Here is a 27777-nt window from a genome sequence, read left to right on the forward strand (position 1 = left end):
CTGTGATGGCGGCAGGGCGAGCAGAGCAGGGAGGCCCAAGGCAAAGCAGGACGGTGCATACTGCACCTGAAACTACCACTGCTATTGCTCCTGTCACCGCCGTTGCTACGGGAAAGAAGGAGAGAAGAGGGGCTGAAGGCGAGAAAGGAGAAAGAGAAGAGACGACTGACTGACTGACATCCTTTCCACTCCCTCGTCGCGTCCCGGGTCCGGTATACAACCTTTTTTATTTGTTTTCCCTTTTCATTATACATCAGCCAGCCTCACATTGATTACTTTTCCCTTACTCTCCGTTACCCATTTCGACTCCCCTCCACATGTTTTTTGTTCTTGATCTGTTTGGCCTTTCTGGACCTTTGTTCTCAGATTTTTTGGCTTGGGGCTTTCGAGTTGTGCTATATATACAGACTGGCTGGTTAGTGAGCGAGTGAGTCTTGGACAATTCACTCTTCCTGCCTTGGACAAAGGCTGTGGGACGCACCAAACGGCTCCGGCGACCAGGATCTAGTGCTCGCACGCACGCGCGCACGCACAAACGAAAGGACGAACGAGCAAATTTGAGCGAATGATTCAAGCATGAGGATTAGGAGAGAACCGCCTGGCTGCCCTAAGTTAACTTGCCTTTGGAAAAAGAGACTCGGCGAAACGAAATAAACAAACGAAAGGGAAAAGAGGAGGAAAAGGGAGTGGAAGAGATGACTTTGAATGCATTTAGGTTACGTTTGCAATAGACTCCAGTCTCTCTGCTATATGGACCATGTTAGACGCTGCATCAGCTACATTACATAGATGGATCGGTGGACAGACAGACAGCTAGACAGGAAGATAGATACGCAGATGCAACCTCCCCTCCCCCATTTTCTTCGCGGGTGTGATTGTTTAGTCCTCCGTGGTTGTACTTAGCAGGATAGGTAGAAGTGACAAGCAGGGGGTGCTATAGATATCTTATAGAACGTCCGAACAGCACCATATTCATCTTGCAAGTTACAACTACGGAGGACCATATGGAGGAGTATGTTGATGACTCTATAGTGCTCTCAAGGTGCTCAGGACTCAGTCTTGTAATGTCACGCGAGGCGCCGGTAATGGGGCACGGGCTTGAACGCTCAAACTATGCATGTAGCTACCGCTGATACCGTACGTAGCAAATGGATTCATTCCCACGGAAGAATTCATCTTCCCTCTTTTTAATCTTTCTTGCCACCTTCTCTCTCCCTCCCTCGATCTGCAAAAGCCGAACCTGCCTTTAACTAAGCTGTCCCGTACCCTGTACGATCGGTCCTTCAAGACTCGCGTCTTCTCTCCTCTCCTCCGGTCGCGACACTTCCAACACCATGTCCCCGAGCGGCAGGGCTGGCGCCCATACCTCCTGGCGCCACCCGGGTGGGACTAGCACCTGCGCTCACGGCGCCCCTCTTGTCCTTCTTGATCAAGTTCGCAAAGAACTGGGACATGGCTTCGTTGCTCTGCTTGGCTGCGCCGCCCGGCCCGCCGCCGCCAGAAGGGGTCTGGGCCCCGTCTGCTCCGTGGTCGCTCCCCATCCGACGCATTGGCGTACCGGTGCCTGTTCCTGCAACGAACCCCCCTGCTGAATGAGAATAAGGGCCGTTCGTGGGCACGTGCTTCGCCGCATTCTGCCGCTCGCTTTCCCGCTCTCTCAAGCGTCGTGTCGCCTCCTCGGCGTCGAAATCAATCCCGTTGACGTTGATCTGATACGGTCCGATATGCTCGGCCATTCTCGGATTCGACACACCCTTTAGCCCTTCTTCCCCAGCGCCGCTTGCTTCAACGCTACCTGCACCCGCTCCGGTGGGCGCAGGTGCGCCTTTGCGCGACTTCCTCTCTGCCTTTTCGTCTTCCGCCTTCAGCTTTTCCAGCATCTCGTGCTGAGCCTGCAGGAATTCTTGGACAGACGGGACAGAGACGGTTTCGTCGTGCGTACGTGGCTGGAATGAGGGGCGCGTGTCGGCGGGACGGCGTAGGGTGCGTTCAAACAGATTGACGGCCGATTCTGAGTCAGTATCGTGGTTCTGAGGAGGTCTGTCTTGCTCTTGGTCGTAGGTCTTTGATGAGAGATCGAATCGCTCTTCGGGAGGGGGCTGTATTTCCACAGACCACGCATCCGCCACGGCCTCTGTGTCGAAGCCTTCTTTCAGGATGCGAATCTTACCCCACGAGTCCCAATTCGGCGGCACCAGGATCTTGTCTCTGTCGACGATGTTGTGTTTGGCGACTTCCCGTTTCAACAGGGATTGAATGCTCAAACTCGAATGCACCAGTGTCCGTACGTTGTTTGGGTCGAATGTGGCTGTATAGACGAGCGAGGCTCCGTGCTTCAGCAAGACACATCGCAGCCATTGCATCAGGAAGTCAAACTGATCTTCGCCCCAGCCAAAGTCTCGTTCCAGAACTTGGATCTTTTCCGCCTGTATGCACACCACGCACAGTGGAATACCCAGTCCTTCATCCCATTCTCCCGGTCCGGGTGGTACTATTGACTTCTGCTCGGCCGCTGTGGCATTGCTGCCACCGCCGGGCTGAGCAGAAGGTGCATCTGGTCCAACTCTCTTCTCCTTCCAGGCAGTCATGGTGTCCTCCATCTCAATCTTTGTCTGCTCGTCCAACGTCAATATCACCGCTCTGAGCAGGCGGATCCATTGTCGTAATTGCCTCGCCCATTTCAAGGGATCCGACCAGTCCAGCAAGATGGCAATCAACGTATCTTTGACCGTCTTTGGTGTGAAGAGCGGCTTGAGCAGTGGTGCAAAGTGCGCAGAGGGATTCGTCAGCATGTAGATGTTCATTCTCGCCAGCACGTCTTCCTGATCTGCGTCCAAGACATCGTGATACGTATAGCCCAGAGCATAGCGGTTTGACACGGGGGCTATTCTGGGTTGTCGCCGTCTGTCGTTGTTGGCGTACCGCGCTCTCTGGTTGGGAGGGTTTAATTGTTCGAGGAATTCGCGTTGTTGGTCCGGAGTGCCGCCCAGGAGAATGAGTTGTTTTTCGGACAGGTCCTTGCCCTTGGAGGCGCTGTTGAGCATGGGCACCCAGATCGCTTGTTTGTCGCCATCCTTGCTGCCCGAGCGGCGGAAAGCTGATGATGGGATCGGGGTGGACGAGGGGGATGGGCGAGGAAAGCTGGGGCTTGGTTGAGACGTCGCCAACATCTTGGATCGATTGTGTTTCAAGGAAAGAAAGGAGTTTCGACGCAAATCATGGTCAATTGAGAGTGTAGCATTTGTTCATCAACTCGCACGCACTCGATGCAGAACTGTTTACGCGCTGCTGGGTTGAGAGGCCGACTTTTTGTTCTCCTCGCGTTTTCTCCGCAGTTCGCCCTGACCAGACCCTGAAACACACCGTTATAAGCTTACGAGGAACTTTATTAAGCGTCACAGTTCTTTGAACTTTTCCTCCGCAGGCGACTTATGCAATCCTTCCCATTTTGTCGCATGGCCATAGAATGATACGCAAAGCCCGGCTACCTTCATAGTTTATCTCTTGGTCTCTCGGTCCTTTGAGTGAGATCGATCATGAACGCCATTCGACAGACCCAACTTCTGAACAAGCGTGAGCTCGAAAACGCGACACCACCCTCTGCCTCGTGGCACGCCGACTACAGGGACACCGCCTGGATTTACATAGGCGGCCTGCACCTGGGCTTGACGGAAGGCGACGTCGTGATCATCTTCTCCCAGTACGGCAATCCCACACACCTCAATCTCATCCGCGACAAAGAAACCGGCAAAAGCAAAGGGTTCGCTTTTCTGAAGTACGAGGATCAGAGGAGCTGCGACCTGGCGGTGGATAATCTGGGAGGCGCCGAGGTGTTGGGCCGGCTGTTGCGGGTTGACCACACCAGGTACAAGAAGAAGGATGACGAGGATGAAGACACCTGTCGAATTGACAGGCTGGAGGCCCAGGCCGAGGCTGAAGCTGGAGTCAATGGGAATGGGAAGAGAGAGAGTGACGATACCGATGATCAAGACGACGAAGGGGCTGGACGCCGGAGAAAACGGAGACGGCACCTGCTGAAAGAAGAGGAGGAGCTGGAGGAGTTACTGGCCATAAAGCAAGACGGCGAGGAAGAGGACCCGATGAGAGAGTATTTGATCAGGGAGAAAAGGGAGGAAGTTGAGAGGGCGAAGGAGAGAAACAAGGAAAGAAGAAAGCACCGACGTCAACGGAGAGATGACGTTGTGGAGGATGGAAATGGCGATAGCGACAGAGAAAGGGCGCACCGCCATCGCCATCACCATCGCCATCGCCATCGAGATTCTGAAGACACTTCCCATAGGAGAAAAGATCGGGACGAGAGTGGGCGCACAGGGAGGGATCGGCGAGAGGACGAGGAGGACGGGGAACAACGACGAAAGCATAACGACCAGGACTCGCGATATGACCGAGATAGGGACAGAGACAGGGAGATGGAGCACCGTCACAGAAGTTACCGACCAAGCAGCAGAGAGAGAAGGTCATCTCGGGACTACGGTCGTCCCTCAACGAAGCTTGATGACGATTGATGTGATATGCGTACGCTGTTCGACGTGCTATATCCTCCCCAATTCAGCGTCAGGTCTCGTCGGCAAGAATCAAGCTGTTATGCCAGGTCTAGTTGGTACCCGCTTGATCGCAGACATGGGGCAAACATTGATCGACCCCTCAGCTCGATTTCTCTCCTTTAATAAGCAGCTCGACGCCCGTCTCTCTCAGTTTGAATTTCTCTGAAGAAATACCACTCGGTCAGTTGTAGTTCCACCGCCAATGCAAGAATCAACAATCGGGCAGAGTACTTACGAATCTTCCCGCTGGCCGTCTTTGGATAGTCATCCACGAAAAAGACATATTTCGGCACCAGATGGTGACTCATGCGATCCCTGACCCAACTTCTGACTTCCTCGGCGGTTATTTGCTTTTCCCCTGAGGACAAATGATGCCTGCGAATGACGAACGCCGCAACGACTTCTCCATACCTTTGATCTGGGAGACCGACAACACTAACCTCGGCGATTTTGGGGTGTGCGAAGAGACAATTCTCAATTTCAAGGGGGTGGATGTTCTCTCCGCCCCGGATGATCAGGTCTTTGATGCGTCCTGTGATACTGACATAGCCTTCTTCGTCTATCGATGCCTCGTCGCCGGTGTGCATCCAAGCCTTGCCGTCTTCGTCGACTTTTATGGCTTCTGCTGTCTTTTCTGGCTGGCCCCAATACTCCCTCATTACCAGATATCCATGAACCGCAAGCTCTCCTCGTTCACCCACATTTAGGATCCTGTCATGATTGAAAGGATCCACGACTTTCGCCTCGACGTGCGGAAGTAATCGACCAACGGTGTTGATGCGCTTCTCAATGGGGTCGTCTGTCGTTGTCATGGCAGAAACGGGAGAGGTTTCTGTCATCCCGTAACAAATCGTCAACTCCGTCAAATTCAGCGTCTTATGCAGTTTCCGCATCAGCTCTGCGGGCACTGATGAGCCTGCTGCGATGCCAGTTCGCAGGTACTGAAAACCTTCGTATGCGATCTTCTCGTCATCAAGGAGTTCCAGTTCCGCAAGGAACATAGTCGGGACACCATAGAGGGCTGTAGCTTTCTCCTCTTGGATGGCCTTTAAGGAGGCCAAAGGATCGAATGCCTCGGCTGGAAAAACTATTGCAGAGCCATGAGTCGCGGTCGCCATGTAGCCCAGGATACATCCAAAGCAGTGGAATAGAGGGGGTGGACAGCACACAACATCTTCTGGTGTCAGCAGCATGCGGTCCCCTATTTGGTTGCCGTTGTTGAGGATCGATCTGTGTGACAGACAAGCTGCCTTGGGCATGGACGTAGTCCCAGAGGTGAATTGGATATTGACAACTTCATGATTCGAAAGAGGAGAAGACGGTTTGGGAGCACGAGTATCTGTGTCCTGTGATATCGATGCCCACGGTGTTGTGGCACGGAAAGGTGTAGCATCTATCCGACCGGAGGAGTTGTCCACAAGGATGATATTCTTCAGGGTTGGAATCGCTTCCGAGGCAAGAGCAGAGCTTGCAAGATCGGGCACGAGCGCTTCGAGCAGGGAGATGTTGGGCCGCGGAGGTTTGTACGGCAGGTTCGTTTCGGTCCCAATGACTAGATGTGTGGCAGACAAGTGGTTGAGGGCCGAAATGATCTGGGTCGAGGTGAACGCTGGGTTCAGCGGGACAAGAATAGCACCGAGCTTGAACAATGCATATGTGATTGTCGCGAATTCGAGGTTGTTGCCCAAAGACACGCAGACTCGATCCCCCTTCTTGACGCCCAAGCTTTGCAGTCCGTGAGCCAGGACGTTGCTGTCGAGGTCGAGTTGTTGGTATGTCAATCGCTTGTTTTGGTGTCTGGAGATGACGGCATTTTGATCACCGTGTGCGGAAACAATGCGCGCAAAGTTCTCGCCGATAGTTTCTTCGAGTAAGGGAGGGTGAAGAGGTCCTTTCGTTTTGGCTTGGGTCAAGAGACTACGTCGTGGCCGACGAAGTGAGGAGAAGGTAGCCCGTGCCGCAGCCCGCGGTCGAAAGAGTGCCCGCATGGCGTTGTCATTGTCCTTTTAGATGAACTATTGGGATATGCTCAAGGTGATTTCCTCGCCATCCCAACCAGCCACGGAAATGTATCTCAACGCGCTCACGCTGTCGACCCAATGTTTCGCTCCGCAGAGAGGAAAGAGAGAGAGGGTGGGTGTTTGTGGGGGAACACATGGTGGAAGTCCTGGGCGAGCGGACCATTGCCGCGGTCATCGGCGGACGGGAGGCAGCTACTGTAATACCTGGGAGGTGGAATCAGAGAGCTGAGACAGGACGAGCTGACTCGATGCTTCGATGCCGAGTCGTGCCTCGTCGGGGGCGTGTTGTGGGGTAAAGAGGCCGATCAGATCAGCCCAAAGAGACCCAAGATAAACGAATGAGGCCACCAGAGGAAGCACAACAAACCTCGATATCGAATGGCCTTCCCAAACATGTGCTCCGATTGTCATTGCGCAGAAGTGGCTAGAGAGGCTGTGTAGATTTAGCCCGTAGAAAAATGGAGGAACCGTGCTCCCTCGCTCATCGACACGAGGAGGTGCAGGCTGCACTGCAAGACACGGGTGACGGAGAACTGAGGGCCCGATCAGGGCAGTGTGCCTGTTCTCTGTTCACAGGGGTGTTCAGCACATTCTGCGGTAAGCATCGAAGATGGATTGGCGGTCCCTGGTAGTGGCCTCGCCCATCTGGACCCGAAGCTTCCGCCCACAAAATGCAGGCGCAGAAAATGCGGGGTGAAGCAACAAGCGACATCGTCACAGTCACCGTCACCGTCACCGTCAGGGGTGGCTGGCCTTTGATGGTTTGGGATGACCTTGGTCATGAGGGCTGCCATGCGGCCATCGTGTTCATTACTGCCGTCTCTGCTTACTAGGCTTTCCAATATATACAGACATACTTGCCCTGACCTCACATTGGGTCAATCGCGCTGTTGGACATCAAAATGCTGCTCGAACGAACAAGTCAGAGCAAGCAACGTACAGCAGCAAGAACCACACACGAAGGGCTCGAGGCCAAACAGGACGCTGACGCCCAACGACCGTTGACTTGCATGTTTTATTTCTTTGCGTCCCAAATGAAGCGCAACATGCAGCCTGCCGACCAAGATCTCGTTCGAAGAGGGAGGCTCGAGGACAAGCCAACTCATCAGCTGGATTCCATGATTGCAAGACTGGGCATGCATGCGGCCTTTTCTCCTTTGATCTCCAAATTCGACACATACCCGGTCGAGATTGCTGACACCGCCCCAGAATCCTCACTCCAGAAGAATCCCGCAACTTCTCGAGAGGATGTCCATGATACAGTAATGATCATGGAGTTTCGGGACAAGCGGGCCCGTCAAGAATGGATCGCCACCAAGGAATGGCAGGAGTTTATGCGGGAGACAGAGGGTCAGCAGGTTTTCAGGCGAATGCCTCATGTTCGTTGTGCCAGTAGCATCAGGGGGTTGATGGATCCAATGGACATTTTGACTGCTTGAATAGCAACCACGCAGCTTCGCGCCGAAGATACTAGGTCAGCGGGATTTCCACCACAACATGACCCAGAAAGTTCGGGCGCTCTACCAGGAAGTGACCGTCTCGGGGGCACGTCGCTGGCATGAGGATAGCCGAAGAGCGACTGATCAAGTCTGTCACCAAGCAAACGCCATATGAGCCTGTTGGGACTTAGGTCGAGGCAAACGTGCTGCAAAACTTCGCCTATTCATTATGCGTTGCCGATTTTGCATCAAGCACGATTGATGTTTGGAATAGCAGCGTTGTCGACATTTTGGACCTTTCAGTTGTTGAGCTCAGAAGCTTGAATCAGAAATCTTGAATCCCGGTCTCCCCCTCTAATTCATGACTTGGACTTCTTCGGAGTCCCTCCTCGCCCTTGACAAACTCGGGCTCCTGCTCGTCAAAGTACCTATCTTCCGCATCCCTCTCCTCAAGGACTCGGTCATCGTACTCCGGATTGTAGTCAACGGAATCATAGTCGAAATCGTCGTCTCCGCCTCTCAAGAAGCGCACTTCCATCTCCCACTTCCACCGCGCAAGACCTTCCTCCTTGTTCGCAGGCACTTCATCTCGATCTTCAGCCAGTATTTCTCCATTCGGCCCGCGCTTGTAAGTAAACATGGCATGAGGGTCTGGGTGGTGCAGCGCCTCAAGTTTTGCTTCGCTCCGATACAGGTCCGCTTCGAGAATGCCAGAGTACCCTTTCTGGCGACCTTCCGCTTCACGTTCGGCCGGTGTTTGGAAGCGGCGTATTAATCGGTCGTAGAGTAGTGGATCTGCAAGGACAAACGTAAGTTGCTGAACCCTACCTGCTGAAGAGCCAGTCATGGCACACCTGCCAGTTCAAGCTGAGGTCCAAAGTACTCTGGGTGAGTATCTAGGTATCGTTTTCGCCGATTCTTAATGCGGATTCGATCTGGAACCTGGGTCTCTACTGACGACGCACCCTTCGGCGGTAGAGAAACATTGCCGCATATCGGAATCCCTGTACCTTCTGCAAAGCGAGGCATGTCAGAGAGCTTTGTACAGTGGCCGTATCGAAAGTAGAGGCACGAGTGCCAGCACCACCAATTGGAGGGGAATCGAGTTGGCCTCTCTTTCATCTTGGTTTGCTGTAAGTTCTTGAGGTACCTAGTACCGTGTGGCGCACCGTACTACTTCGGAGTATGAAACTTCAAGACGCCGTTGGCGTATTGCGAGATCGCGCAGCATCACGCCGATATGCTCGACGAGATTGATGACTTCGCAAGTGCCAACTCCGCCATGATGTCGCTTAAGATATGCGCTGCGTGCACTCATACTTGAGATCTGTCATGGTTGCATGCGGATACGAGCAGCACCTAAACGTTAGCTGCTTTCATCCCGGGTGGTGAATACATGCATGGCAGTTGAAGCGCGATCCGTGTGGCTTCTGGAATGGACTGGACGCATTAAGAGGCAAGGAACTTGCTTATTTGGATTTCACGAGGTCCAAATTACGATAGGAAATGGAGGGCTGAAATAACTAGTTGGTTATGCATCCATCTAGGTGGGATTGCTGTGGTATCAAGAATACCAAATGCCATCATATTTTGGCGAAGCGATGGGCAAGACGCCTGTGTATATAAACTGTGGATCTATATCTGGCCCATACCATCCTTACGCTCGCCAAGACTAAATGCAAGACCATGGCAGGATACCGCACTGTCGATCTGTAGTGCCATTTGAGGAGGTTCAAACACTTGCACCCCGCAGAGATCAGGCCGCCGAGGCTTCATTGGCCTTTGCAGGTAGTGGCGATATTCAAAACATCAGAGATCTTCCGACACGCTGCGAGCGCTTCTGCAGGATCACTTCTGCAGGTCACCTCATTTCCGAGATGGGGAAGAAACGAGGGCCGCCATATCCTCGCGCCAGAATTGCTTGAATGTCAATGTTGGCATTGGGACATTGCGCCCAAAGTTTGACAAGAATATAGCGACCCGAACTGCCAAAAAGTTTAGTTTCTCGGTCGCAAAGATAACACAATGGGATGGCGCTACTCACATTGGAGGGTCGAATTTGATTTCGGTGCTAGATTTGCTTCGACTGATGAAGAACAGAGCGTGGGGCGTAACGCCAGCTCTTGCAGAGGAGCTAGCTGACACTCCATTGGGCCCAGTTTTCGAGGTCGAAGCTTCAGCTTCTGTTGATAGATTGGACCGCTCTTCCGAGGGATAACCAACATCAGGCATCCCAATCGCAGGAGCAAACGTTCGAGCTCCTATCCGACTTGAGGTTGAGCGACGGTTGTACGATCCCTCTTCGTCGAGCTCGCTTTCCCGGCTCCGGCGCCCGAAAAATTCATCGCTCTCACGGATTTGCTGTGCCCGCATGAGATCCAGCATGCGATTCCGATGGGCGAGTGTATTTTCGAGATCAAGTTGCTGCCGTTGGAAGCGTTCTATTTCCCCTGATTCCCTGTCTTCGAAAGGAACATCGGGCTCATAGCCTTCTGAGTCGCTCGAATTAGACCAAGGACCATCATTGCGGTCGTTTCCGAAATACACTGGTCGATATCGATCAACGTAGGATCTCAATGAATATTCATCGTCGTGCCACGGTCGCGGTGATGGTGGACCCTCACCGCCATCTTCTCCATCAGACGGTTCTACCACTGTTACATGAAGACCGGGTACGAGAGGAACCTCGAGATGAGAGTCATCTTCGGGACTTGTGGGATTGTTGAGGTATCTAGAACGATCAATGGACCTGAGAGGAGACCTTGTGGAGTTCATATACTCATGGGAAGGGCGGTATCCATCTGGTCTGTGTCGTTGATGGCGGTAACTCTTTGGAGACCAGCGTACATCGTACTGGGAAGTCCGATCGAGGAGATTATCATCTTCCATTGCAACAAAAACCAAGCCATTTTGAATTGGTGCATCGTAACCGGTACGTGGGGCTTTAACCACGATCTCGGTCAAGGTAAAAGGCATTCCGCCCACATGCTTCAGTAAGAGGTTGCATTTGTTGGACTTAGTGCAGTAGACGCTAGTATCGTCTTTGAGGACATTCTGTGGATAAGAATTGATGGCCACATGAGGATCGGAATATTCTCCGCCGTCACAGCTGATAATCTCCAACCTCAGTTGACCAGGGACGACCTGACCTTTGTGCCCATAGCTAAACGTTCGAGGTTCATCCTCATATGTACCATCAGTCAACTTCCTCCGTTTCGATCTCGGCCGATCACCACGATCACTGACTGATTGAACTGATGAGGCAGGCGACTCGTTGGATGGTGGCACATATGTATCGGAGGCGGCAGCTCTTCCACTCTGTCCGATTCTTTCTCTTTGGTACCTCTGCAAACGTTCGCTGGGTCTGTAGGCTCTCAGACGAGTTCGCACGAGGCTGGATGCTGCCATTTGGAGGTCCTCCATATCCCTGTCCAGTGCTTCGAAAGCTCTTTCGACCCCAAGGTGACGCTCCGAGCTGAGAAGATTTCTAAGGTTTTGAAGCCGTGTTGATATATCGGACCAAGCAGGGCGTTCAGTGGGATCGGGCTTGATGGAGGTTAGTACTAGATGGTAACAGAGAGCTTGATATGTAGGACAAGAAGGACTTGTGGGATCGTACCATGGCTGAACAAACAATGGGCCGAGAGCCAGTACGAACAAAAGCGGCCTTCGGAACGAGGGCAACCCGCAAAGTGACTGCGTTCGACTTGGATCAGAGTATGAGAGACATGTGGGATTATATAGCACGGGTCGAAGAATGCTACAACCTGAGGATGGATGTTGAAAAAGGTCCTCTGAAGAAGGGTTGTAGTCGGACGTTCGCAGTGAATCAGAGACTTGCCCCACGATTCAAATGGGTGATGGCACTGGTGACTGCGCCTGCCGAAGGCCCGTGCGGCATGGAAGGCACCACCCGGAGAATTAACGCACCATCAACCCCTCTTAGGTGCCTCTAGGCGTGCCGCTAGCCTGTAAAGCCTATTAGGTAGTCTGCCAGCAATCGGAGCCTTGCTGCCCACAAGAACGTACCTACGCGTACTGGGTAGTGGAATTCTCGCTTGGCACTGAACTGCCCCCCTGCAGCAGCATGAGATAATGTCTACCGGGTACCTACCCCCTAAGACTCCAATGCGCCGAAGAGCAAAGATTTCGTTTCAGCAGTCTTTTCATCTTCATCTAACCTTCACCTCACCTCACCACAATTCTCACTCTTGAGAATAATACCTCCCAAGACCGCCTCCAGTTTCCCAGAACTTTGTCGTCACTCTCGAAAGCTCAAACTTCTGCAACAATCACTTTGTTTCAGCCTTCCCTCTCTGCCCTTTGGGATGCACCATGGACGAGACTCTCTTGTCTGGTGGCTCTCATCCTCCGAACGGAACCCACCTAGCAGATCCTGTGGCGGTAGACGTGAATGGAGCGATGAATGAAGGCATAGGTGGAGCTATCAATGGTTCGACATTTGTCACATCCGTCCCTGTTATGGGCGACCTCAACGGCTACCCCCAATTACCTGATGCAACTTTTGGCGGCATGGCCCTCCCGATGAACGGAATGCAGCCTGAAATGTTTGTGATGCAGCCTCAGCAACCTATTTCTGCCGACGAGATCGCGTTGTATGACAGACAGATCCGCCTATGGGGCATGCAAGTCCAGGAGAAGCTCCGTCGTGCCAACGTACTTCTCATCGGCATGAAAGGCCTGGGATGTGAAATTGCAAAGAATCTGGTTCTGGCAGGAGTTGGAGTGTTGACAATTCTTGATCATGAAGTCGTCACAGAAGAGGATTTGGGAACGCAGTTTTTCGTCAATGAAGCTCAAATTGGCCAGAATCGGGCACAAGCGACTCTCGCAGAGTTACAGAAGCTGAATCCAAGAGTTGAGGTGTACACGGACCCGAATGCGGCTGTGACCAAGGACCCGGAATACTTCCAGAACTTCGATATCACCATTGCAACCGGCCTCATTATGGATGTGCTGGGGACCATCAATATGGCCTGCCGGATGTATGGCCGGAAATTCTATGCCGCAGACACCCACGGTATGTATGGCTACATATTCGACGATTTGATCATCCATGACTTCGTAATCGAGAGACAGCAGAGGAACAAACCCACCAAAGTCGGCGACATGGAGACGTCTACCAAATGCGTCACTGCCGTTGAGTCGAAGAAGGAAAATGAGAAGACAATGGAAGTGATTACCTATCAAGAGACCTATTCCCCCATTCCTCTGGCCAATCTGTCTCCTCTCCCAGCGCGGGTGAGAAATACTCGACGAAGCCGCACAAAAGTCACACCTTTACTTTCTTGCCTGCGGGCTCTCTTCGATTTTCAAGGCCAAATGGGTGGTCGACTTCCCGGGCACAACAGAGCAGATCTTGAGCTCTTCACTAGATTGGCAAATCAGAAACACCTGGAGCTTTCACTTCCCCTGGAAACCTTGAGGTCGGACTTTCTTCGCGCTTTCCTGCAAAACCTTGGCTCTGAAATCAGCCCAGTGGTTGCATTCCTGGGAGGTTACTTGGCACAGGATGTCATCAATGTTTTGGGAGAGAAGGAGCAACCGCTTCAAAACTGGCTTCTGTTTGATGGAGAGGACTTCACAGCCGCCCAGTTCTCGATACATCCTATCAACGAAGATGCCATGGAAATGATGAACACGAACGGAGCTGTGATGATGCCAGAGGTTGCGTCCATGGAAGGCACGGTTCCGGTGGCTTGATCTATGCTTCCGCAACTGGCGAGGCTGGGAATTTTGTTTCAATACAGCATGACTCTGCTGGATGCTCGCTTTTTGACCAATTGGGATCGGGATCCATTCTTGGCATCAAGAAATTTTACACGCCTCACAACATTCTTCATGATCAAAGACCGCCAGATTTTTACACAGAGCTGGTCATTTCAACACATAGGATGAAGGCCGTGTACCAGAATCAGCAGTCCTCCTCTTTTATACCTGCTTGGATGGCAGAGCGATGACTCAGACATCCCTCTACTCAACTACGGACTACGCCTATGAACGATCCTTGCCTGAAATGCAGGCGGCCTTGACCACTTGGAATGAATATTAGACCGCTAACCCATACTAAGATTCAGTATCTACTTCCTTGTTGTTGAAAATGACCCATCCGGATTTCCCTACAAGACTAGTTGACCTGACTTTAAACGACTCGAGCCATAACCCTTCCTTGTATGCGACCCTTAAATCAATTCGCAAATCTGCGCTTTCACTTCCAAATCGCCTCACCTCCATCCTTAGTGACGGTAAATTTGTCAAAGCAGCGTCCCAACGATACAACCTGCCCCTGGTCGCAAACGAACGTTGTGGTAGCTGGTACATCGACCCAGCTGATAAAGTCGGCAGCACATATTTCAAAAGTACTGATGGGCACCACGGACAATGGGACTTTTCTGCTCGCAGACTCAATCTGCAGCTCCTTCCCATTTTGGCCGTTCACGGTGGTGCAATTGTAGTCGACTCAACGCGTCGTGGTAAGAACTTGCCAGATGCGTTCAGCAAGACTGTCCCGATATGGGCGGCGGTGATCAACAGAGCATTGTTCCCGGAAATGCCTTGGGCACACAGTCTTCAAACTCCACCCCCCCCGGATGACCTAGGCCGGTCTGAGATATCACAAATCGAAGCCCGGCTCGACGAGTTTACCGCGACTTTCATCATGCTGGGATTAAACTTAGAAAGCTTACGCAAAGAGCTGCAGCGGCCTATCCGGCTTACCTGGACGATAAATGGCTGTCCTAATGTTGAACGTGGTGACGAGACAGACCTTCTTCAATCACGGTCATTTTCTGCACTCGAGCACTCCTGTCACAACATTGTGCTCTGCTCCGCATCTCGTCGGGTCCGCGGTGCAGAAAGCTCGGAAGGCGGGTACATCCAAGGTGCCGGTGACGATAGCGAAGGGTGGTCGCACGGACTCACTGCTGAACTCTTCTGGAAGCATAGACAGCTGTTGATGCAGACTCCGGAAGATGAACTGCCTGCTCTTATCGAGGAGTTACTCAGGCAAGAAAATGAAGCACGGGGAACGGGCATTTCAGTCACGAAAATCACTCCAACATCCAACCTCCATGTTGCAGTCGGGCCCATCGAGAGCTTGGATGGTTTCGACCTGATTATCAATTGTCAAGGCGACGCACAAGGCTCAACCTCGAAAGCTATTTGCTTAAGCTGTGGCCCCGGCAAATTCGGGAGCAGAGAACTTCGCGAAAAGCTCCCTGATGTTGTCAGCGCTGTCAACAATCTGCTCCTCACGCGACCCCAAAGCCAGATACTGATCACTTGCACTACCGGCAAAGATCTTAGTGTGGGTGTTGCAGTTGCAATTTTGTGTTTGTGCTATGACGACGAAGGTCAGTGACAATTTTGTGCATGCATTAGACCTAGGGAACTCGATTGACAACAACATACAGGCCACTTGAGAGAGGCTGCCGACCGGCTGGTTGTCGAAAAACAGCTTGTCAAGCGAAGACTGGCCTGGATCACCTGCTCAAAACAGGATGCAAACCCTTCCAGGGCGACACTGCAAGCTGTGAATTCTTTCTTGATGCAGCGTCCGGACTGATGCTAGAAACAAACGCCAAAGAAAAAAGCTGGATCAGCCTGGCATGGGCGCGTTTTGGCCATGGCTAAAGTCAGTATCACAGGTCAGTACGTGGTAGCTTTGGTATGGCCTTGATTCCCGTTTATGGTCATTGAGGCATAGACGCTGAAGCCTTTTTGGTGACAAAGAGCTTCCAGCTTACCCGAAGGGATGGTCGGTGCAGAAGCAAGAAGCCGAAGCCAATGAAGGTGGATGGAGGAGCTGCGGCTGGTGAGGCTAGTGTAGCTGCTGGGCGCCGCTGCGGGCTGACGGTTGCTGGTCGCATGATTGCATCATGACCCCATTTCATTTTCAGGTGTTGGCTCATTCAATCAAAAAGTACACGCCCTTCAGCTTTTCAATTCCAGTGATCTCTCAAATTTCCTCTTTGCTGGATCTGGTCCCTCACGCTCCGTCAAAAATGTCTGCGCTCTCTTTCGGCGACACCCTCCCTCTACCCAACTCTTCCGTTCGCATCCCCCGCCTTGGATTTGGAGTCTACCAGTCCCCCCCCAGTCGTTGCGAACAATCATGCCTGTGTGCCCTACAAGCCGGATACAGACACATTGACACTGCGCAATTCTATCACAACGAAGCTCAAGTCGGTGCGGCGCTGCGCAAATCGAGTCTTCCTCGCTCTGAAGTGTTCATTACAACCAAAATCCTCTCTGCAGGGGGCAGTGTCGAGAAATCATACAAAAAGTGTCTCGAGAGCGTGGAGAAGATTGATCCGGGCCACGATGGCTACGTGGATCTGTTCTTGATACACAGTCCCAATGCGGGAAGCGGGAAGAGAAAAGAAATGTGGCAGGCTCTTGAAAAACTGTACGAGAAGGGAAAGGCCAAGAGCATTGGCGTGAGCAACTTCGGGGTTGGACACATTGAAGAGATGAAGGAATATGCAAAGGTCTGGCCGCCACATGTGAACCAGATCGAGGTACGATGAACCACTGCCATCACCGTCGAATTTGCGGTGGTCTCGCCGAGGTGTGAGAGGAGACTGACCGAGTTTGTTAGCTGCATCCGTGGTGCCAACAACGAACTATCACAGAATATTGTCAGAAACACGGCATCGTGGTCGAAGCCTACTCGCCGCTGGTCCGTAACTACAAAGCCAACGATCCTACACTGGTCTCCTTGGCCAAGAAATACAACAAGACTACGCCACAGATCCTCGTGAGATACTGTTTGCAGAAGAACTGGGTTCCACTGCCGAAGAGTGATACTCCAGACAGGATCAAGCAGAATGCAGATGTCTACGACTTTGAGCTATCTCAGGATGACATGGCCGTGCTGGATGCGCTAGACCAGGGGGACGCTGGGGCAATTGTTCAAGCTGTGCGCAATGGGTAGGATATGTGGGATGGTCCAGGGACCGGTCGAGGACAGTGTATACGAAGTCGGTGAGAAGGGTTTCGCTTGTCCCTGTGCGCATCTGAGGTAACGCCCCCAGTTCAAAGTGGAGATGGGTCCCATCTTGAGCTCTTTGGCTCACAGTTTCATGACATCTGCAGCCACTGCTTCCTCGACACTGAAGTGTGTTTGAAGCGTCCGGTTTCCTTGCAATGTTTCTAGGGTCAACCATTCAAGTTGAGTACGCACGAGTCGTCTGATTGAATATCATCATCATTAATCGCACCGGCCTTCTCTCTCTCTCTCGGTAGGCAGCGGATCAGTTTCATTGGCTTGTATTGAAGTTGATTACATTTTCTTACAGATCCAGCAGTGCTTTCGCTTGCACATCTGCCAGAACTCAAAACTAAGATATCTTTTACTCTGTCCGGTTTCAAAGTATATCCTCTAGATGATGAGCGCACCACAGCCTAGAGCGTCGATCAATGGCCATCAGTCACAGAAAGCTGCTGCCTCGGACAAGCCTGGAACTGAGCAAGAAGAGCTTGGCTCGCGCGTTGTCCAGAAAAAAAAAAGGTCCAGGGAGTGCATGTCTGCCTTCCTTTACCATTACAGGGTGTCAGAATCCGCGAACGCGATCTCCTATCGAATGCGTTCCCCAACAGTTTCACCAGAGACCTCGCGAGAGCCCACGGAAGCAGGCTGGCCCGATGAATTGGTCTTCTCATCAACTACGGACGATAGTCTAACCGAGTCACACACCATTTAAGAGATAGTGACCCAGTTGCGCAATGTCTTGACTCGGCCATTCTCCCGAGGCCGGCCCAGGATGGTTGGGACTCAAAGCCTCCTTGTACCTGACGCGCAACCTTCTCTCCTCTCCTTGCAAGATGCTTGAAGGGATATCGAGACACGAGGCATTTCTGAAAGTTAGAGCGGCAATCAGTAAGCACCTGGTCTTTCGGGCGCCTTACAGGAAGAGTCGACACGGTGTCGAATACAGACCAATACAATGAATCTTGTTCCATAATCAAGACGTCAAGCGGCAACAAAGCAGCAAGTTGAGTTTTTCTAATCAAACAGCCCCTCGAATGGAGCGTCTCAAGGTTCCTTCTCAACCACTCTGTTTCGCGGGGCTTGGCGATTAGTCTGGGTTCCTTGCCCTCTTCCAAGTACTACATCCGATTACTCAACATCAACTTTGGGACTAAGAAGCCGCAAGCCTCGTCTGTTATGCCTTGCCTCATCCTGGCCTCAGCTGCAGGGAAATTTGTTGAGGACGCCCCTTATGATCAATTCAGGCGCTGGTAGGGAGGGAAAGGCCTTTCTTCCGGCTCGCCGGGGCCTTATGGCTGCAGGCGGGACCACAGAGGAGCTTTCAGCTGGCGCATACAATGAGTAACCGGGAACTCAACATTCTCGAGTTTCCGCTCCCTCAAACGGGACAAATCCGAAGGAATTGTCAGCTATGAGGTTTGGCCGAAGCTGGGGTGCTTCAGTCTTGATGTGGCCTTTTCAGGGGTGGAGAAATTCAACAAAACCACGGCTCGATAGGCAAGTATAAAACGAAACATTACCTCCTCATCTTTGATGTGTTCGAGATATTCTGTGACAACATCACATCGTCTTCTTTGCCGTGAGAACCCTGCTCAGTCAACATAGATTTGTTCAGCACGCCAGCTTCAGGCTTTGAGCATTCACCAAACATGTCGCTTTCCAACACGGCAATCACATTCGGTCCTAGCGTCGAGGAGCTGCTGGAACGCAACAAGTCAGTAATTCACGGGGGCGGCCAATACTTCTGGCGAGCCCCCTCTCCCCGTGTGGGCGTTTTTGGCTGACTTTTCGATGCACAGGCAGTATGCTGCTGGCCACAAGCCTATTCCGTCTTTGCTGGCTCGGACGAAGAATGATCCCAAAATGAATGGTCCTCATGTGCTGATCGGTAGGCACCAACCTATTCAAAGGGCCATGAAACAGAGAGAAAAGAGAACATGGAAAACTGAAACAGACTCCAGTATCGTGCCTTGACTCCCGTGCCAATCCATTGACCTTTTTGGGCCTCAACCTTCGCGAATGCCTCATTCTGCGCAACGTGGCGGGCCGCTTCTCCTCGGCCGCAAGCGACATTGCCGCGCTCGACACCTTCTTCCACATTTCTCAGATAATCCTCGTGCATCACAGCAACTGCGGCGCGTCGCACATCACCAAGCAGCAGGTCCTGGACGGGATCTGCCAGAAGAGGCCCGAGTTTGTCACTACCACGGCGGGGGGCTTCGGGGAGCTCGAGGCCAGATTGCCGATGAAGGAGGACAACCGCGACTCGTTGGTGGAGGACCTTAAAAGAGCCAAGACGTGCGGGTTCTTGAGGAAAGATCTGGTCGATGGGATTGTTGGACTGTGGCTTGATGTTGAAACCGGACTGGTTACGAAGGTGTTCCCTGACGATGATGGTAATTAAGGCAAGCAAGATCTGAGACGACAAGATGGAGCTCGATGGCGGCTTCGATTAGGGTCCCATGAAGACAAGGCTGGCTTTGGTCTCCTAGAGCTGCGATGCTCCTACCAGGCCAACACACATCATCTACAGAGACAGTAGTCCGTCTGATATTCGCGCTGAGGGAAGATGCGGTTCGCATTGGAACAGAATCCAGATAGAAAACTGTCTTCAGAAAATTGCTCATCCTTTGCCTATTGAGAACATTGTCGTTGGGTCAGTGGACAAAACCTCTGGGACCTCGTCGCTTCCAATATCCTGGTGGTCGGTATCTGAGGATATAATCCATCCGCAGGCAAGATTCAGTGGCCGACGGGGCATTTGTTGTCCTTCTTCCCGGAAGGCCCAAGACGATCCTTCTGCAAAGTCAGCGACCATACCGCATCTAGGTTGGGCTCTTTACTGTTAGTATTGCGCTTCATAACAGGCGATCCAGTACGTATCACATCGGGGTTATGTAAGACTGCTGCAGGTCCTCGGGTTGCATGCGCCATATTGAGAAAATTGCTGCTTGTCAACCGAATGAGCCTTGACAGTCGCCGTCGGTTTGCCGCCTCCAGAAAAGGGGAAGTTGTTGCACCTCCAATCAAGCTCTGCCGCCCTGGTCCCCGGATGCGGATCGCCTCGTAGGTCGACGGCTTCTAGATATTGAGGTACGTACGTACGGGAGTTGGGGCCGTGTAGAAAAGCATGGTAAGCCGATTCCGGGGATCATATATTAACTGCTCTTCGGACAGAGTCACCATAAGGTCTGCCAAGAGACATTCAAGGAAAGACAAACATCATGAAGGAGCCTTTCTATATCGTCGCAACCTTGCACCCGGTCCCGGGAAGGGCTCAGGAAGTGAGTCTCTCTCGGTCTCCCTTCAGGGCCTCATAGCTAATGGCACACAGGTGATTGAAGCTATCCAACCATTCACCGAACATGTCAAGGCCAACGAGCCAGGCTGTCTCCATTATGAGATGTTCCAGCCCGCAGATGCCGAGCCTGGCAACGGACCCATTGTCCTCATTGAGCTGTAAGTTTTCAACCCGACGGCTTCAGGCCGACGGCGTCTTTTTCGCTCGGTTCAAAGGACCATCGAAATAAAAACTGATCGCGCTGCATCTCAAGGTACAAGGACAGGGAGGCCCACGAGCAGCACCGAGCGGGAGAGCAGTACAAGGCCCTTATGGCCAGGGCCAAGAGCGAAGGATTGCTGACCAGCCCGCCTGATGTCAAAGTGCTGCAACCAGTTGGGGGATTTGGTCCGAGGTAGATGGTAGAGATGGGTCATACTCAATCTCTCTATGCTGGGAGGCGAAGCTGTAGCCGCAGTGGATTAGCCCTTGCCCTTTATTGTGAAGGTCATATACAGTCCATGGAGCTTTGAGCCACGGGAGCAGTGTGAGGTACCTAGCTCGCTAGGTAAAATCGCCCGTTTTGACGGTGACTAAGCCTTGCAACTTCCATCAGCACATCATCACCTCATCGACGTTTCTACAGGTAGCGCTGTGTTAAGCACGTGTAGGTCCCCATTGGTTTGACGGATACGCCCAGCTCCTTGCATCTTTCAATGACCTCGACGCATCTGCCTCGCTTCAAGCACGCTCAGCAATGGCCGCGCCTGATTCGTCCGATCGCACCACAGCCTCGTGTTTTGGGCTCTGTCTCATGCCGCCCTGGCCGCATCACATTCTGAGCTCCCTGGCATCGATAGCACCGATGGCACTGTGAATATAGACTAGCATCGTGGAGGCTGTATTCCTTTGCAATCCAAAAACCGATAGCAGGCAGAGAGCAAAATACCACACCCCTGGGCTAATCACCAGCACCCACAGAAGACCACAGCTGCTAGTTCGCCAGGTATTATGGCTACATCACCGTCCGTCCCAGCTCGCTGCCACACGTTGCGAAACAAGTTAGCCTGACCCTGATCCAGGATACAGCGCACGTCCGAAACCACCGAGCAGCAAGAATACGAAGAGGCCATTCTTCGCAAGCACTACCCCGAAAGCCAACAAAGGCAGGACCTAAAACATCTTGCCGAGGAACCGGAAATGGCAGACAAGGAAGGAGACGAGGAAACCAACGAAAAAGGTCGTTCTTCTTCAGGTGAGAACGGCTCGACAGGGGCGCGTGCCAAGGTGAAGGGTAAATTCAAGTCCTTCTGGAACAAGACCGTCGTGCCGGCATTTCCCGAAGCCATTGCGGATATTTCAATCATCAAGGCCGCATTGAAGGTCGAGGCCACCATTACCAAGGACTTGAGGGATACAACTAGGCATCCCGAGGTCGCTCAAAAGGCAACGGTAAGGAGAGGGTTTGACCTAGCTCCTGAGGAAATGCAATTTCGCGAGCTGAGAAAGGCTAAAGCGCGAGATGCTTTTTGTCGATATCTCGACCTCGACCCGTCCGAGGTCCACGCTGACGACGTGCCCATCGTGGCGTTTGGTGGGTCGGGAGGCGGATATAGGGCCATGATCGGCATGTTGGGATATTGTGAAGAGATGAAACGCACGGGAATGTGGGATCTGTTGACTTATGTTGCCGGCGTGAGCGGCAGCTGCTGGGGCCTGGCTGCGTACTATACCTGGGCTGGCGCGAGCATGAAGGCAGTGATTGACCATTGCCAGAAGAGACTGCATCCACATCATCCTTTGTCGCCGGAGGCCGTTCGAGAGGTTCTGAATGCCCCCGGAGGTCCTACAAAGACGCTGGGCCCTTTGGTACAGAAGCACCGCTCAGGGTTATCAACGGTGGCCATGGATCTGTATTCAGTATTCACCACAGGTCATCTATTTCTGAATCACGATCCCGCTCTTGACCCGCCGGGCCTGCGCGGAAGTTTTGGCGTCAAGAAGGAAGTAGCAGGACAACATGAAAATTGGCTAAAGTGGACATCAGCAAACACCCACCTTCGAGATGGCAGCGAACCTTTGCCAATACTTACCGCAATCCGGCACGAGCGACCGTGGAAGGACTGGGTAGACAAGGAACATCCCTTTAAGGATGCAGATCCAGGAACAAAAGAGCACGAGGAAGCGCAGGATGCCTGGTTCAATTGGTTTGAAATCTCGCCAATCGAGGTTGGCTGTGACGAGCTGGAGGCCTGGTGTCCAACATGGGCATTTGGCAGACCCTTCGACAAGGGACAAGATACCATGCAACTCCCTGAACAGTCTCTGGCTTTGCTGCTGGGCTTGTGTACCAGTGCCCCAGCGGGACCCTTGACCTCTTATCTGGCGACCATCAAGCGCAGCCTTCCGGCGGGGTTTATCGGCAATTCAATCAGTGACATGGCGAAAGGCATCGCCAGGATTTGGGGGCCAAAGGGAAAAGAAGAGTTTCAAGCCCATCATCCTCTTCATGCCGTCAATGAGCACAATTTCATGTTCCACTTGACCCGGGGTGAGAACGAGGACAAACCGCCACCGCCGATTGAAAATTCTCCACGGATCCACCTGATTGATTCCGGAATGGACAACAACTGCCCGACGTATGTCATGTTGCACCCTCGCCGGGAAGTGGATGTGATTCTGAACATGGACGCCTCGAGCGATGTGTTGAAAGGCAGTTTCCAGGAGCGAGTGGACCAGATTGCGAGCCGACGATGTCTGAAATTCACCAAACGAAATCCTGAAATCGAAGCAGGCACCGACCCCAAAGATCCAGATCGCTTCAAGGGCCTATACGCACAGATCTTTGACGGCACCATCCTCGAAGAGAGGCCGAAGGAAGTGATCGACTCATATGGACATAGAGTCACAAATCCCCCCGCCCCTCCATGCCTTCATGAGTCGACGATGATCTATATCCCACTGCTACCGAACCAGGGAGCTGTGGCCGATTTCGATCCTTCGACTGCCAAGTTCTCTGGCTCGTATAACCTTGTGTGGACGGGTGTGCAAGTGGAGATGCTTGTCAAAGTGTGTTCTGCCAACTACAAGGCTGGCGAAGCTGCGATCAAGACTGTGTTGAGGGAGCAGTGGCAGAAGAAGAAAGCGAAGAGAGAAGCAGCTATCGCATTTTGTTCTCCATCTCCTCTTGCTGGTCCTGCTGGTCTGGGCCCGTCGTCTGCTCCTTCTACTGAACTGCCTGCTTTGGAAGCAGCTTCGTGTACAGGTATCTGATAGCAAGAACTTCTTGCTAGGACCAATGCACGAGTTCCTCGGAACCCGGACTGGCGGTACTGACCCAGTCCACACATCACAAAGATGGCGAGCGTACTGGTAGTAAGTAACGTGAGAGACATTTCTGTCTCCTGGGTGAAGATTCTTTCGACTCCCTGACGCAGTCATAGCCCTAACCAGGGCCAAGAAATGCTCTTTAATATCGCGTCTTTGTTTGAAGAAAACTTCTGTCAAGACCGTATTCTTGGAATTCGGGAGAGAATAACATCCAACATCTCACCAGATACGAGCCGCTAGCATCAGATGATGGAAGTGTACCGTCTGGGCACCTCGATATGACAGGTGGATGGTCAAATCCGTGGTGCGCCCAGCCCGAGACGGGCGAGTCAAACCAAACTTACAGCTCGATCGCCGGGTCTAGGCCTGAATCTCCAGTTCTAGAATCCAGTGCTGGAGATATTCCAAGGATTTGCTCTTTTCAGCGCTGGGAAGCCCCCACCTCATGGCGAACTTCCCAAAAACGGGGATATCTATTGCTTCAGAGTCGGGCATGAGAGCTTGTGGAATTTAATTCCAACATCGGATCCAGTACCTTCATAATAAAGCAGGACATTCGTAATGCAGTCTCCCCTGGACACCCATAGTCCTCGCAGCCAGCAGTCGAGCTCTTCGGAGATTGGAGCGACTGTTGCGGCGAATTCCAAGCGAAAGCACACGTCAACGGCCTGCGAGTATTGTCGCTTTAAACGGAAACGTGTAATTCTTCCCTATCTCCCTTGGGCCAGAAGCTGTGCGCATCCCTCGATTGGTTCTTTGATTCTGACCCATTCTTCTTGGCCCAGTGCGACGGCAACCCTCGTTGTCAGTCATGTGTCGACGCCAACAAGCAGTGCGTGTATCGTTTCAACGACAAAAGAAAAGCCAGCGTGCGCCGGGAGGGCATTCAGAAACTCGAAGCCCAGAACGAGGAATTGCGCTCCCTGCTCGACGTGCTCAAATATGGCAATGATGAGGATGCCCTTGCTGCATTCCAAGCTCTGCGTTCCCCTCGAGAGACGGCGCACCATGGATCACCCTCAAACCACCACCTCCTTGACGTACACCGGCTGTCTATCCCAACCTTCCCTTCTTTGTCGCTAACCGATCTGCAACATGTGCGAACAGACCGTGGTAGTCGGCAGTCGCAGTCTTCACCTCAGACTTCATTCTTGCCAGCGCTGAGATTCTTTGCCTATCCCACCATCTTCACTCCTAGCCAACTACCGCCCGAAGTTGACATTCGAAAAGGAGCCGAGTTGTTTCTCCAGGTGACCGCAGGCTTGTTTTACATCATGGCCATGGACGAATTCGATCGGCTTTGTGTCCGAGCCTATCGATCAAAGATGCCACCAGACACTCGTGTTGTGGCCGAAATCTGTGCCGTGTCTGCCATCGGGGCTCACTTCAACGCCGACGACACCACCGGGGAACTCAAAGACGCCCTCTTCAATACTGCCATCCACCATCTGCCTGAGATGCTAGAGCTCGGCAACCTTCGAACCATGAAATACCTCGCTTGCCTCTGCACATATGGTATGGTCGACAAGCGGAAGAGCACAGCTCGACTTATCCAGCTTAGTCTGGACATCGCGCGGTGGAACTTGGCTCTGCCGCAACATGGGCTCTCTGAAGCTTCTCATGACTGGAGGAGATTGTATCAAACAACTCTGTTTTTAGAATGGTCCGCAGTGATAAGTCTGTTCCACTAGACGTTTACAACTGACTAACGCCTCGCAGCTGGTTATCGAGCTCGTTGGGCTACGTACCTGATTTGTCTGGTGGAGAAATTGGGTTCGCACAACCCACCATAGCAGCCATGGACGGACTTCAAGACGACATTGTGACGCAAATCAAGGCCAAAGAGATTATCGTGCTGAAGGCCCGAGTCTGCGAAGCAACCTGTGGTCTGGAACCACCCACCCGACAGATAATCGAGGACCATATGACCAAGCTGGAGGGCTGGTATCGGAAGCTGCCGCCTAACATGACGCTGACGGTTTTGTTGAACGGCGACGCCAAACCTCTCACGGCGGCTCAGCAAGGCGCTCTCCTCCTCTCCCACGCCATGTACTTGGGTGCCGTCATGATGTTGCATCGACGAGCCCTCGTGGCCATCTCGGATGGCATTCTGGGCGGTATCGCAGGCTTTGATACTCAGAGCATGCCGATGCAAGATCATCTGGCTCGTTCTGTCGAGGCGGCACGCGCCATCGTGCGGATTTTCATCTTGCTCCGCTTCGGCACCGCTACAACAAATATGCACGTCCGATGTTGGATCTGCGTCTTTGAAACCTACACAGCATGCACCATCCTTCTTTACAATATCGCCTTGCGGACTATCCAACACGCCGCGGAACGTGCAGAGAAGCAACTAGATCTGGAACGTGTCACAACTTGTCTCGGCATGCTCAAGGCATCAGCATTGGTGGATATGGTGTCCCAGAAGATGTTGACGGCATTGGCAGCTGTACATGATGCGGTCGTGGCTGCCAGGGGTCATCAACTTAGTGAGACATCGCCGCCGGAACTTGAGTCAAGGAGCCTTTTGCACCGCCGACTTAATGGCACAGGGTCGAGCTTCGAGCCGTACAACTTATTGACTCCTTCCAACAAGTCGCCACGGGGCTGTCTCTCTGCGATTTACGTCTTTAAACGCGCTACCGATATGCTGAGAGATCCATTTGGGCACGGCCTGGACGCTGGATTTCGGCTTTTCCCGCGAGATGTCAGTGCGGAGGCTGTGGACTGGTGGTCTGCAGCTTCTTGAAATCGAGGGGTTCTGAAATGAATGTACAAGTATGGCTCTTTCTTCGTGGCCGTCTCGTTGATCTTCGTGGCGTTTCCTGCTTGTCGAATGGAGAACAGGATATTTTGGATAGCAGGAGGCCTCCTTGAGAAGCACATCATTTCGAGCAAAGCTCGCTTCATACGTCTTAGTCAGGTGTGGATTCGGGGATCGAAAAGCAATGTGCGGGTTCAATGACGGATAGAGGCCGTCGGACTGGGTGAAGAAAAGCATGTCCGCAGCAGCCTCTGAAACACCAGACGAGTGTGTGTGTGTTTTCAAATGCCGTGCGTAAGTGTACTGTGTTGAACCTCAAGGTCAAGGGGTTTCAGCTCAGATACTAAATAACGGCAGATCATGCCCGAGTGGCCGCACGGTCTACCATGGTGCGATCGGCCCATTGTGTTTGCCCTGTGGGAGAGCATTGCCTCATCGTTGAGGCTTTTGTCCATGGTAAATATGCTTTAGACCCACGCTTTGATGGTGATGGCCCGTATTTGGCATTATGATGTTATTGGGGACCATCCTGGCAGCTTGACTGCTAGCAAAAGGCTGAGGTGATGGTGAGAGGGCGAAATTGTGAGATGGCGAGAGGGTCGACGGGATCACACAAGGCCGGATTGCGCCAATGCGCAGAACATCTTGACGTAATAATACGGTGAAGCATCTGCTTTGATCGTCGAGCCCACACTCTTTTTTTTCTTTTTCATCTCCATTAATGCACCTTTCTGCCTTTCTTGCCCTTTCAGAGCTTTGGATCGAGCCATTGTTCGTCTTTGATGACGGTCGAGATGTGAAACTAAGCACCGGTCAATGTTCTGTCATGCTCTCTGGCGTTGATCGTCGTTCTCAATCTCTTTGTCTTGCCATCATGTCCTACGCAGGATCTTACCAATCAGTGGAGATGCTGTTGTTCTCGAGGAGTCTCTATGGAGCACTCCTCACGGATGGTAGAAAGAATTCACACGATTCTGTATCTGCTGTGCTGGACCGAGGGGATGAAAGCTCAGTTCGTTTTGATATCGGACAGACCTGGCTGTGCGGAAGATACCTATCGACCAAACGATGGCAAAGTTCATACTTTGACTCGCAATATTCCTTGTTTTTCATGGACGAGAATGTAACCGGAGGTATGGTTTGTACCGCGGCCCTCAATTGACACAACCTGTGTTTTGCAAAACGAAAAGGTCAGCAAAGGATGTTTCTCCTCGGCTTATTGATTCCCATCTATCCCTCATGTGTCGGCGTCTCAGCCCTACGCTTGCCATTGGGGATCCTACATCGACTCTTCTCGCAGGGTAGCCCAGCTATTTTGACCGAGGTCTCGATGCGGTGCAAGGACAATTGTTACTCCGCCCTGTC

The 27777-nt window shown here is 52.4% G+C and overlaps 13 protein-coding genes across 13 annotated transcripts; 9 read left to right on the forward strand and 4 right to left on the reverse strand.

The window, feature by feature from the left end:
- Positions 1 to 1283: 1283 nt before the first annotated feature.
- On the reverse strand, positions 1284 to 3170 carry Z519_02541 (uncharacterized protein; the record flags this gene model as incomplete). Its single annotated transcript, XM_016760297.1, has 1 exon — positions 1284 to 3170. One exon carries the CDS (start codon positions 3168 to 3170, stop codon positions 1284 to 1286), a length of 1887 nt encoding a protein of 628 aa, XP_016623818.1.
- Positions 3171 to 3536: 366 nt separating this feature from the next.
- Z519_02542 (uncharacterized protein) lies at positions 3537 to 4526 on the forward strand (the record flags this gene model as incomplete). The annotated part of the gene is made up of 1 exon (XM_016760298.1): positions 3537 to 4526. The coding sequence occupies one exon, from the start codon at positions 3537 to 3539 to the stop codon at positions 4524 to 4526; it is 990 nt and encodes a 329-aa protein (XP_016623819.1).
- Positions 4527 to 4684: 158 nt separating this feature from the next.
- On the reverse strand, positions 4685 to 6553 carry Z519_02543 (uncharacterized protein; the record flags this gene model as incomplete). Its single annotated transcript, XM_016760299.1, has 1 exon — positions 4685 to 6553. The coding sequence occupies one exon, from the start codon at positions 6551 to 6553 to the stop codon at positions 4685 to 4687; it is 1869 nt and encodes a 622-aa protein (XP_016623820.1).
- A 935-nt stretch (positions 6554 to 7488) lies between these two features.
- On the forward strand, positions 7489 to 8025 carry Z519_02544 (uncharacterized protein; the record flags this gene model as incomplete). The annotated part of the gene is made up of 1 exon (XM_016760300.1): positions 7489 to 8025. The coding sequence occupies one exon, from the start codon at positions 7489 to 7491 to the stop codon at positions 8023 to 8025; it is 537 nt and encodes a 178-aa protein (XP_016623821.1).
- A 325-nt stretch (positions 8026 to 8350) lies between these two features.
- Z519_02545 (uncharacterized protein) lies at positions 8351 to 9054 on the reverse strand (the record flags this gene model as incomplete). Its single annotated transcript, XM_016760301.1, has 2 exons — positions 8351 to 8820; positions 8880 to 9054. 2 exons carry the CDS (start codon positions 9052 to 9054, stop codon positions 8351 to 8353), a joined length of 645 nt encoding a protein of 214 aa, XP_016623822.1.
- Positions 9055 to 9886: 832 nt separating this feature from the next.
- Positions 9887 to 11433, reverse strand: Z519_02546 (uncharacterized protein; the record flags this gene model as incomplete). Its single annotated transcript, XM_016760302.1, has 2 exons — positions 9887 to 10010; positions 10070 to 11433. 2 exons carry the CDS (start codon positions 11431 to 11433, stop codon positions 9887 to 9889), a joined length of 1488 nt encoding a protein of 495 aa, XP_016623823.1.
- Positions 11434 to 12360: 927 nt separating this feature from the next.
- On the forward strand, positions 12361 to 13749 carry Z519_02547 (uncharacterized protein; the record flags this gene model as incomplete). The annotated part of the gene is made up of 1 exon (XM_016760303.1): positions 12361 to 13749. One exon carries the CDS (start codon positions 12361 to 12363, stop codon positions 13747 to 13749), a length of 1389 nt encoding a protein of 462 aa, XP_016623824.1.
- Positions 13750 to 14146: 397 nt separating this feature from the next.
- Z519_02548 (uncharacterized protein) lies at positions 14147 to 15610 on the forward strand (the record flags this gene model as incomplete). The annotated part of the gene is made up of 2 exons (XM_016760304.1): positions 14147 to 15398; positions 15459 to 15610. 2 exons carry the CDS (start codon positions 14147 to 14149, stop codon positions 15608 to 15610), a joined length of 1404 nt encoding a protein of 467 aa, XP_016623825.1.
- A 439-nt stretch (positions 15611 to 16049) lies between these two features.
- Positions 16050 to 16981, forward strand: Z519_02549 (uncharacterized protein; the record flags this gene model as incomplete). The annotated part of the gene is made up of 2 exons (XM_016760305.1): positions 16050 to 16565; positions 16646 to 16981. The coding sequence occupies 2 exons, from the start codon at positions 16050 to 16052 to the stop codon at positions 16979 to 16981; spliced, it is 852 nt and encodes a 283-aa protein (XP_016623826.1).
- Positions 16982 to 18687: 1706 nt separating this feature from the next.
- Positions 18688 to 19442, forward strand: Z519_02550 (uncharacterized protein; the record flags this gene model as incomplete). The annotated part of the gene is made up of 3 exons (XM_016760306.1): positions 18688 to 18752; positions 18838 to 18926; positions 19000 to 19442. The coding sequence occupies 3 exons, from the start codon at positions 18688 to 18690 to the stop codon at positions 19440 to 19442; spliced, it is 597 nt and encodes a 198-aa protein (XP_016623827.1).
- Positions 19443 to 20262: 820 nt separating this feature from the next.
- Z519_02551 (uncharacterized protein) lies at positions 20263 to 20501 on the forward strand (the record flags this gene model as incomplete). The annotated part of the gene is made up of 2 exons (XM_016760307.1): positions 20263 to 20322; positions 20373 to 20501. The coding sequence occupies 2 exons, from the start codon at positions 20263 to 20265 to the stop codon at positions 20499 to 20501; spliced, it is 189 nt and encodes a 62-aa protein (XP_016623828.1).
- A 1017-nt stretch (positions 20502 to 21518) lies between these two features.
- Z519_02552 (uncharacterized protein) lies at positions 21519 to 23591 on the forward strand (the record flags this gene model as incomplete). The annotated part of the gene is made up of 1 exon (XM_016760308.1): positions 21519 to 23591. The coding sequence occupies one exon, from the start codon at positions 21519 to 21521 to the stop codon at positions 23589 to 23591; it is 2073 nt and encodes a 690-aa protein (XP_016623829.1).
- Positions 23592 to 24209: 618 nt separating this feature from the next.
- Z519_02553 (uncharacterized protein) lies at positions 24210 to 26397 on the forward strand (the record flags this gene model as incomplete). The annotated part of the gene is made up of 3 exons (XM_016760309.1): positions 24210 to 24347; positions 24434 to 25311; positions 25368 to 26397. 3 exons carry the CDS (start codon positions 24210 to 24212, stop codon positions 26395 to 26397), a joined length of 2046 nt encoding a protein of 681 aa, XP_016623830.1.
- Between the last annotated feature and the right edge of the window lie 1380 nt (positions 26398 to 27777).

Source organism: Cladophialophora bantiana (assembly GCF_000835475.1).
Source record: "Cladophialophora bantiana CBS 173.52 unplaced genomic scaffold supercont1.3, whole genome shotgun sequence".
Taxonomy (NCBI): domain Eukaryota; kingdom Fungi; phylum Ascomycota; class Eurotiomycetes; order Chaetothyriales; family Herpotrichiellaceae; genus Cladophialophora; species Cladophialophora bantiana.